The sequence below is a fragment of the Tachysurus vachellii genome, chromosome 8, assembly GCF_030014155.1.
Source record: "Tachysurus vachellii isolate PV-2020 chromosome 8, HZAU_Pvac_v1, whole genome shotgun sequence".
In the NCBI taxonomy this organism is placed as follows: Eukaryota; Metazoa; Chordata; class Actinopteri; order Siluriformes; family Bagridae; genus Tachysurus; species Tachysurus vachellii.
Genome location: NC_083467.1, coordinates 1444135 through 1455428, shown reverse-complemented (window position 1 = coordinate 1455428; position 11294 = coordinate 1444135). Strand labels below are relative to the sequence as shown.

Sequence of the window (11294 nt, the reverse complement as noted above, 5' to 3'; positions counted from 1 at the left end):
TTCATTATGTAATATTTACATTTTATTGGTAAAAATGTGATCAAAAATACATGGGTATGCATTGTATAGTTATATTTACAGATTAATAATAATATATCTGAATTTTTAAAATAAAAAGCAGATCAATGTAAAATTTAATATGTCCACATAAAAATATATCCACATAAATCCTATTACATTACAGAAACTGAGCTAAATATAAAAGATCTAAAATGGCTGAAAAGCTCCATGTTAGCATTACACTCTTTATTCAGGCTGTGATACTGATGCACAATTCCAATTCAATAATCAAGTAAAAATCCTTTACCAAACTCTTTTACATACTAAAAAAAACAAAATGAAATGTAATCATTAATATATTTGCATTAATTATTGGATTAATATGAATATCTGAGTAACTCATTAGACATGATTTAAAATTGTTTGTCACTTATCATGTGAACTTTCTTTATTCACAGGTTGATTGTTGTTGTGAACTCTTTTTGAGCACATAGTCATTAGCCCAGTAGATAATCTTTGTTAAGGCATCGAGCATCAGGCAGATTATATCTTCATCCATGTGGATCTGCTCATGATAGTTTAAGACAGGAAAGATACGGTTCACAGGCACAGCCAGTTCATAACTGCATATCTGCATCTAAACACACACACACACACACACACAAACACACACACACACAAACACAAATATACATATGATGTCAAAATTTGTAGTTAGGAAACTCTACAGTTTTCAATATGGTAAAATGACTCACATTGTCTTTGATCTTCTTGCTTTTGTAGACGTTTTGCAGTTTCTTCTTGGTTAATGGACATGCGAGGTCTACTCTTGTCATGAAGATTACTTGAGGAATTCCTGTAGCATCATCAGGAAACAAACACATAACAATTCAGTCATTTCAGTGTAAAACCTTAGAAGTGTGCTGGATTTTTGCGGTCTGATTAATGATTAGTTTATTGGATTTATGTTTCTGTGCTAAAATTTCTGCCAACCAAAATGAATTTATTTCAGTTCCAAATGTTTCTAGGTATTCTAAACTGCAGACAATCTTAATTCATATGTTTCGTACATGTAATATGATCCAGTTATGCTATTATGAAGAGCGAGGTTTTGGTCTCAATGTAGATATGAGAATCATGTGAGTCAGAGCATCAGAGCAGTCAAGATTTTAATAGTGCTGTTTTGTTTTTATTGTTACACAAATGGAGAGGAAAGGAATGAATTGATTAAAGTAAATGTAATTAACTTACAAAATATATTTAATTAATTAATTATATTAATATTACTGAGTTCATGACTGGGGGTCATGGTGGCTTAGTGGTTAGCACGTTCGCCTCACACCTCCAGGGTTGGGGGTTCGATTCCCCCCTCCACCTTGTGTGTGTGGAGTTTGCATGTTCTCCCCATGCCTCGGGGGTTTCCTCCGGGTACTCCGGTTTCCTCCCCCGGTCCAAAGACATGCATGGTAGGTTGATTGGCATCTGGAAAATTGTCCGTAGTGTGTGATTGCGTGAGTGAATGAGAGTTTGTGTGTGTGCCCTGCGATGGGTTGGCACTCCGTCCAGGGTGTATCCTTGATGCCCGATGACGCTTGAGATAGGCACAGGCTCCCCGTGACCCGAGGTAGTTCGGATAAGTGGTAGAAAATGAGTGAGTGAGAGATTAGTGAGTGAGTTCATGACTGACTCACCCATGCTGCTTGCTGCTTTTACGACACTCTTAATTTTTTGGAGAAACTTTTTGTCTTGGGTTGAAATTGTGTCAGCTGGCATGACGAACACCAGGCAGTGCATCTGATCACTCAGGGTGGGGTTTTTATTGTAGTAAAAACTGCTTTCAGACAGTGGAGTTTCAAAGTTAAACTGAAGAAAAGAGAGTTCAATAAAGACTGATTATGTATTTTCTAGTGACATTTGTTATTTATACTATAATGAATTCTGTAGAAGTGTAAGTGTTACACACCATGTAACCCTCTTTAATATGACCTTTTAAAGCACTGATGATATCTTCACTGAGGACTCCAGAGTCTTTTTCTGCACCCATTATATCATTGAAGCCAAAAGGAAATGATCCTTCTTCATTTGCAAATTCAAATCTTTCATATTGTAATGTTACAGAAAACCATGTTAAAGTTTAACTAGATAACATCTCATGCATAGAAAGTGAAATGAAGTCACACACGTAGGACTGCGTAATATACGTAGGACTCACGCATAGAGTATGAGTCTTTTTTGATCCTGCAGCAGCCAGACAGTTAATAAACTGACGGCCTTCAAAAATGGATCTGATGGTGTTTATGGTGCTGGACTTTCCTGCTCCAACCGGTCCACAGACGAGGAATCTGAGCTCTTGAACTTCATTACAAATTTTAAATGTCTTGAGAGAGTGTAACATTCTTTCTTGTCTGAAGAAATAAGGTGATTCCAACATATTTATATTTACTAATAAAAATACTATAATATTTCATATTTAACTTTTATATATTTGTGTAATCCACTGCGCATGTCCATCATCTAAGGTCTTTATGGATAATGGTACTTTGCATATAACCAAAACATGTTTGTGAACTTACTTCCATTCCACTTTCCTCCATTCTTTTATAACTGTAAAAACAATACAATATTAACATGCTATGAATTAATATTGATATTAGTATGTATATAACTATACTAACAGTATATTCCCATTCTTAGGAGGTGCATTGTAAAAAGAAATTATCCCCTCCCTTTTATTTATTAGCGCCTTTAATAATAACTGCATTGTCCTCACCAAGTTTGGTGTAAACCAAACAATGCATATCACCAAATACCCCTCATGCCAACTATCAAACCTGGTGATGCATGGAGGATTTATCCATCTGTGCAGCCACTTAATCTAGGTGGAAATTGGGTCACTAAGCAGGACAATGATCTGCAAATCCACATTAGAATGGCTAAAGAAGACAAAAGTGAAGGAGTTGGAATATAGATAAAGTTGTAGCTCTAAACTGGTTTTCACCCATCCTTCCCCAACTACAGACATGGCTGCTACACTACTACAAATCGATCATCACCTGGTGTCCTTCACCCACCTCAACCTCCACTCTGTCTCCCTTTCTTCTGTAACTTACCACTGCTATGCTGATGATTCACAACTTATCATCTCTTTCCCACCCTCAGATACCACAGCTTCTGATCGGATCTCAGCATGTCTGGCAGAAATATCATCATGGATCTGTTACATCTTCTGTGTTTGCCTGACAGATAAGAATAATATCCTGTCCAGGTTCAACTTGTTTATCAGCCAGAACTGTGACAAATTCTGTTATACGGATAAGAAAAATGTAATTAAATTCAAATATTATAAAATGTATATAGATATATGTTTGTATATCAGATCATGAGCATGTCGAGCCAACCGTACACTCCTCAGGATGCTTAAAGAATTCTTTTAGAATTTTTCATTTCATATATTTTCAAAATGCTTAAAATTAGATTTAAACATTCATTAGTTCATCTGAACCAGCTAACGTGTGTTAGATTAGACCATCATCATGTACAGAGCCCAAACTCCCAATATCTCTGTTAAATTACTGAATAATTATTTAATTATAATACATTCAGAATCATAATTAACAAGTTATTCTGCAAGAATGCACCAGTTCCAGAGTCACTGTGGTATATTTCTGATATATTTCAGATCCTAAATTAACATTAGACCGTGTTGAATGAAATGCTTCAGTTTATGTTTACATACCGGGTTTGGTTGGATTTCCTCCCATGATTGACTCTATATTGATGGAAAAAATGAAATATTATTAAGATATTGAGAGCATTGAGAGAGTCTTGACAGAAAGCGCCACAAACTGGTTTGGGAACAGCACTGAGCAAGACAGGCAGGTTCACAAGATGTGTGCAATCATCATCCCCTCTTAGCTGCCTGAACTGTTATCTGTCTAGAGTAAACGGCACCAGAGCATGACCAGGTGAATCCAGCTTCATAGATCATAGTGAAATATTTTAAACCTGAAATATTTTTAATATTTAACTGACTGTTACTCAGTAGTGAAATGAACTTCTAACCTTAATCCAGACAGCAGAGTACATCAGTCTTTTAAAATGGCTAAAGGTTCCATGAAGATTTTAACTAACCTCTAACCTATAACTAAAAAAATAAAAACCTGTATTTACACTAGCACGTAGACGTCTACTCTGTGCACCTTGTTCCCATAGGACTTAATTTTCTTGTATTAAGTCTTTTCTCTATTTTATAACAGACAGTTACCATAGTAAAAATCATAAAGTATATGGTTGTGTTTGGTTTAATAAAATCTGAATTTTATGGTACTAAATTCACATTAGAAACATTTACAGTTGCATTAGAATCTTATTCATTTTAGCATTAGATACTGTAGCCATGTGGAGAATGAAACAGTGATGCAGCAAATCAAAAGAAAGAAAGAGGGAGTAAATGTGAAGCACAAAACTAGGTTGTATCTGTAATAAAAGACACTGATGAATGAGAATATAATGATCTTGAAATAAATAGCAACAAAACAATCAACTGGTTCTTGTTTATTGTGGTTGAAGATCATTAGTAGAGGCGTGTGTGTGTGTGTTCATGTCTGGGTGTGTGTGTGCACGTGTGTGTGTGTGTGCGTGTGTGTGTGCGTGTGCGCGTGTGTGTATGTTTTTGTGTGTGTGCGTGCATGTGTGTGTTCATGTGTGTGTTTTGTTTGCATACGAGATAAAGAAGTGAGTGTGTTTTCTATACTACACATGATCCTTCTTTATGAACATAACTTACCTTGTGTGAAGCTCCTAGTGAGATTTAAGGTCTGTGTGTGTTTCTGCGGTTCTGTGTGCAGCTCAGCTCCTCTTCCTCTCGACTGCTGATTCTTCTTTCTCTTTTGCTGTTTGCTGCAGAGGGGAAGTGGAGCGTTTCTGAGAAAATGAAAGTGAAAGTTACCTGGCAGTTTTTTATACCTTGAATAATTGCATGTTTATTGATTCCTCATGCATGCTGGAACATTCTTAATTATAGCTCATGAATAATGAACAATTGAAACTTTTAAGCTATTGTAATTATGTAGAAATATATATAATATATATACAGTGGTGTGAAAAAGTCTGTGTGAAAGTGTGAAAAAGTGTGAAAAAGTTATCTTTCACATAACACGAGTAAACACAACATGTTTAAGCTATATGTTATATTGTTTAAGCTAATAATTTTGTAATGGCTTATACAGTTTCATTATGTAATATTTACATTTTATTGGTAAAAATGTGATCAAACATACATGGGTATGCATTGTATAGTTTTATTCACACATTAATAATAATACATCTGAATTTTTAAAATAAAAAAGCAGATAAAATGTCACATTCAATATATGAAAATATATCCACATACTGTAAATCCTATTACATTACAGAAACTGAGCTAAATATAAAAGATCTGAAATGTCTGAAAAGCTCCATGTTAGCATTACACTCTTTATTCAGGCTGTGATACTGATGCACAATTCCAAATCAATTCTATAATCAAGTAAAAATCTAAACTCTTTTATATAGCTACTTAAAAAACTAAATGAAATGTAATCATTAATATATTTGCATTAATTATTAGATTAATATGAATATCTGAGTAACTCATTAGACAAACTTTAAAATTGTTTGTCACTTATCATGTGAACTTTCTTTATTCACAGGTTGATTGTTGTTGTGAACTCTTTTTGAGCACATAGTCATTCGCAAAGTAGGTAATCTTTGTTAAGGCATCGAGCATCAGGCTGTTTATATCTTCATTCATGTGGATCTGCTCATGATAGTTCAAGACAGGAAAGATACGGTTCACAGTCACACCCAGTTCATAACTGCATTTCTCCATCTGGACACACACACACACACACACACACACACAAACACAAATATACATATGATGTCAAAATTTGTAGTTAGGAAACTCTACAGTTTTCTACGGTGGCCGGGAAGTGCAAAACAAATTAACAAAACCGAAAACACATTAACAAAACCCAAACCAAATTAACAAAACGGAAAACCAAATTAACAAAACGGAAAACCAAATTAACAAAACCGAAAACACATTAACAAAACCGAAAACACATTAACAAAACCCAAACCAAATTAACAAAACCGAAAACACATTAACAAAACCCAAACCAAATTAACAAAACCGAAAACACATTAACAAAACCCAAACCAAATTAACAAAACGGAAAACCAAATTAACAAAACGGAAAACACATTAACAAAACCCAAACCAAATTAACAAAACCGAAAACACAACGACAAGTCAGACAATCCAGAAACGGTAGTGTATCGTTTTTTGAATGGAAACTTACCGATCATTGGACAAGACACTTGTCACTCAAGATATACAGGTATGGAATATTATGTGTAATGTGTAAAGTTCTCCGTTTAAATAAAGTTCTCTGTTAAAGAAAATAACAGAATTAATCCACAGTAATCCATTCCATCAATCCATTCCAACTTTTCCCTGTGGCAGACTGTTGAACTTCATGTATACTTTGAGTGACAGGTGTCTTGTCCAATCACAAACTATACCAACCCGGAAGCGGTAAGTATAGTTTGTGAATGGAAACTTACCAATCATTGGACAAGACGACTGTCATTAAAGATATACATGTGAATGAAAGGTGTTTCGTCCGATAATGGTAAGTTTCCATTCACAAATTATACCAACCGCTTCCGGGGTGTCTGACTTGTTAATCTGTTTTCGGTTTTGTTAATTTGGTTTGGGTTTTGTTAATTTGGTTTGGGTTTTGTTAATTTGGTTTGGGTTTTGTTAATTTGTTTTGCACTTCCCGGCCACCGTAGTTTTCAGCATGAAAAATGACTCACATTGTCTTTGATCTTCTTGCTTTTGTAGACGTTTTGCAGGTTCTTCTTGGTTAATGGACATGCATGGTCTACTCTTGTCATGAAAACCACATGAGGTATTCCTGTAGCATAATCAGGAAACACACACATAACACTTCAGTCATTTCAGTGCCTTAGAAGTGTGCTGGATTTTTGCAGTCTGATTAATGATTAGTTTATTGGCTTTTATGTTTCTTTGCTAAAAATGTGCCAATTCCAAATATTTCTAGGTATTCTAAACTGCAGACAATCTTAATTCATATGTTTCGTACATGTAATATGATCCAGTTATGCTATTATGGAGAGCAAGGTTTTGGTCTCAATGCAGAAATGAGAATCATGTGAGTCAGAGCATCAGAGCAGTCAAGATTTTAATAGTGCTGTTTTGTTTTTATTGTTACACAAATGGAGAGGAAAGGAATGAATTGATTAAATTAAATGTAATGAACATAAAATATATTTAATTAATTAATTTAATTAATATTACTGAGTTCATGACTGACTCACCCATGCTGCTTGCTGTCTTTATGACACTCTTCATTTTTTGGAGAAACCTTGGATCTTGGGTTGAAATTTTGTCAGCTGGCATGACGAACACCAGGCAGTGCATCTGATCACTCAGGGTGGGGTTTTTATTGTAGTAAAGGCTGCTTTCAGACAGTGGAGTTTCAGCATTGAACTGAAGAAAAGAGAGTTCAATAAAGACTGTTTATACTTGTAGTATTTTATGCAAACTACTATAATATGAATTCAATAGAGTGTAAGTGTTACACACCAGGTAACCCTCTTTCATGTGACCTTTTAAAGCACTGATGATATCTTCATTGAGGACTCCAGAGTCTTTTTCCGAACCCATTATATCATTGAAGGCAAAAGGAAATGATCCTTCTTCATTTGCGATTTGAAATCGTTCATACTGTAAAGTTACAGAAAATCATGTTAAAGTTTAACTAGATAACATCTCATGCATACAAAGTGAAATGAAGTCACACATTTAGGAATGTGTAATATAGACTCACGCATAGAGTATGACTCATTGTTGATCCTGCAGCAGCCATACAGTTGATAAACTGACGGCCTTCAAAAATGGATCTGATGGTGTCTATGGTGCTGGACTTTCCTGCTCCAACTGGTCCACAGAGGAAAAATCTGAGCACTTGAACTTCATTACAAATTTGAAATGTCTTGAGAGAGTTTAACATTCTCTCTTGTCTGAAGAAAAAAGGTGATTCCAGCACATTTATATTTATTAATTAAATTATTATAATATTTCATATTTAACTTTTATATATTTGTGTAATCCACGGTGGCCGAGAAGTGCAAAACAAATTAACAAATCCGAAAACACTTTAACAAATCCGAAAACACATTAACAAATCCAAAAACACAACGACAAGTCAGACAACCCGGAAACGATAGGTATCATTTTCGAATGGAAACTTACCGATTATTGGACAAGACACCTGTCACTCAAGATATACAGGTATGGAATCTTATGTGTAATGTGTAAAGTTCTCCATTTAAATATAAGAAAATAACAGAATTAATCCACAGTAATCCATTCCATCCATCCATTCCAACCTTTCCCTGCGGCAGACTGTTGAACTTCATGTATACCTTGAGTGTTTTCGGATTTGTTAATGTGTTATCGGATTTGTTAATCTAGCCATGGGGGTCACAGTCCAGTGACTTCTGTGCCGGTCCCAAGCCCGGATAAATAGAGAGGGTTGCGTCAGGAAGGGCATCCGGCATAAAACATTGCCAAATCTAACCATGCGAATTGTCAGTAAGAATTTCATACCGGATCGGTCGAGGCCCGGGTTAACAACGACCGCCATCGGCGCCGTTGACCTACAGGGCGCCGGTGGAAATTGGGCTACTGTTGGTCGAAGAAGTAGAGGAGGGAGGAGAGTGCACAGACAGAGAGAGAAGAGGAAAGGTAAGAGTGTAGGACTGAGAATAGGGACTCTGAATGTTGGTACTATGACAGGGAAAGGTAGAGAGCTGGCTGATATGATGGAGAGAAGGAAGGTGGATATACTGTGTGTACAGGAGACCAAGTGGAAGGGTAGCAAGGCTCGTAGTATAGGAGCAGGATTCAAGCTGTTTTATTATGGTGTGGATAGTAAGAGAAATGGGGTAGGTGTGGTCCTGAAGGAGGAGTTTGTGAGGAATGTTCTGGAGGTGAAGAGAGTGTCAGACAGGGTGATGAGTCTGAAGTTAGAGATTGAAGGGGTGATGTTGAATGTTGTTAGTGGTTATGCCCCGCAGGTAGGTTGTGAGTTAGAGGAGAAAGAGAGATTCTGGTGTGAATTCGATGAGGTGATTGAGAGTATTCCCAAGGGTGAGAGAGTGGTGATAGGAGCGGATTTTAATGGACATGTTGGTGAGGGGAACACAGGTGATGAGGAGGTGATGGGCAAGTTTGGAGTTAAGGAAAGGAACCTTGAAGGACAGATGGTAGTAGACTTTGCTAAGAGGATGGACATGGCTGTGGTTAACACTTATTTTCAGAAGAGGGAGGAACATAGAGTGACTTACAAGAGTGGAGGTAGGAGAACACAGGTAGACTACATCCTTTGTAGAAGAGGCAATCTGAAAGAGATTAGTGACTGTAAAGTGGTAGTGGGAGAGAGTGTAGCCAGACAGCATAGGATGGTGGTGTGTAGGATGACTCTGATGGTCTGTAAGAGGAAGAGGTCAAAGATGGAGAAGAAAACTAAGTGGTGGAAGCTGAAAAAGGAGGAATGTTGTGAGGAATTTAGACAGAAGTTGAGGCAGGCTCTGGGTGGTCAGGTAGTGCTGCCAGATGACTGGGAAACTACAGCAGAAGTGATCAGGGAGACAGGGAGAAAGGTGCTGGGTGTGTCATCTGAAAGGAGGAAAGAAGATAAGGAGATTTGGTGGTGGAATGAGGAAGTTCAGGATAGTATCCAGAGGAAGAGATTAGCCAAGAAGAAGTGGGACATGAACAGGACTGAAGAGAATAGACACGAATTCAAGGAGTTACAGCGCAGAGTGAAGAGGGAGGTGTCTAAGGCCAAGCAGAAGGCATATGACGAGTTGTACACTAGGTTAGACACTAGAGAAGGAGAGAAGGACTTGTACAGGTTAGCTAGACAGAGGGATCGGGATGGGAAGGATGTGCAGCAAGTTAGAATTATTAAGGATAGAGATGGAAGGGTGCTCACAAGTGAGGAGAGTGTACAGTGGAGATGGAAGGAATACTTTGAGGAGCTGATGAATGAGGAAAATCAGAGGGAAAAAAGAGTAGAAGGGGTGAACTCTGTGGAACAGGAAGTAGATAAGATTAGAAAGGATGAAGTCAGGAAGGCTTTGAAGAGGATGAAAAGTGGAAAGGCAGTTGGTCCTGACGACATCCCGGTAGAGGTTTGGAAGTGTCTAGGAGAGGCAGCAGTGGAATTTTTAACTAGTTTGTTCAACAGGGTTTTAGAAAGTGAGAGGATGCCTGAGGAATGGAGAAGGAGTGTGTTACTGCCGATCTTTAAGAATAAGGGTGACGTGCAGAGTTGCAGCAACTATAGGGGGATAAAGTTGATGAGCCATACAATGAAGTTGTGGGAAAGAGTAGTAGAAGCTAGGTTAAGGAAGGTGGTGGAAATTTGTGAACAGCAGTATGGTGCAATTTTTGCTCTGAGAATGTTGATGGAGAAGTATAGGGATGGTCAGAGGGAGTTGCACTGTGTGTTTGTAGACTTAGAGAAAGCGTATGACAGGGTGCCAAGAGAAGAGCTGTGGTACTGTATGAGGAAGTCAGGAGTAGCAGAGAAGTATGTCAGAGTGGTGCAGGACATGTATGAGAGGAGCAGGACAGTGGTGAGGTGTGCTGTAGGTCAGACAGAGGAGTTCACAGTGGAGGTGGGACTGCATCAGGGATCGGCTCTGAGCCCCTTCCTGTTTGCTATAGTGATGGACCAGTTGTCAGAGGAGGTCAGACAGGAGTCTCCTTGGACGATGATGTTTGCAGATGACATTGTGATCTGTAGTGAGAGCAGGGAGCAGGTGGAGGAAAACCTGGAGAGGTGGAGGTTTGCGCTGGAGAGAAGAGGAATGAAAGTCAGTCGTAGTAAGACTGAGTACATGTGTGTGAATGAAAGGGAGGGAAGTGGAACAGTAAGGTTACAGGGTGAAGAGGTGAAGAAGGTACAGGAGTTTAAGTACTTGGGGTCAACAGTCCAGAGTAATGCAGAGAGTGGGAAAGAAGTAAAGAAGCGAGTGCAGGCAGGTTGGAGTGGGTGGAGAAAGGTGTCAGGAGTTCTGTGTGATAGGAAAATATCAGCAAGAATCAAGGGGAAGGTGTACAGGACAGTGGTGAGACCGGCCATGCTGTATGGCTTAGAGACAGTGTCACTGAAGAAGAGACAGGAGTCTGAGCTAGAGGTAGCCGAACT

The 11294-nt window shown here is 37.9% G+C and overlaps 1 protein-coding gene across 1 annotated transcript; it reads right to left on the bottom strand.

The window, feature by feature from the left end:
- Nucleotides 1–231: 231 nt before the first annotated feature.
- On the bottom strand, nucleotides 232–2174 carry LOC132849812 (interferon-induced protein 44-like). The gene is made up of 4 exons (XM_060875696.1): nucleotides 1964–2174; nucleotides 1692–1863; nucleotides 756–856; nucleotides 232–637 (listed from the first exon to the last, which is right to left on the bottom strand). The coding sequence occupies exons 1-4, from the start codon at nucleotides 2042–2044 to the stop codon at nucleotides 449–451; spliced, it is 543 nt and encodes a 180-aa protein (XP_060731679.1). The 5' UTR covers nucleotides 2045–2174; the 3' UTR covers nucleotides 232–448.
- Between the last annotated feature and the right edge of the window lie 9120 nt (nucleotides 2175–11294).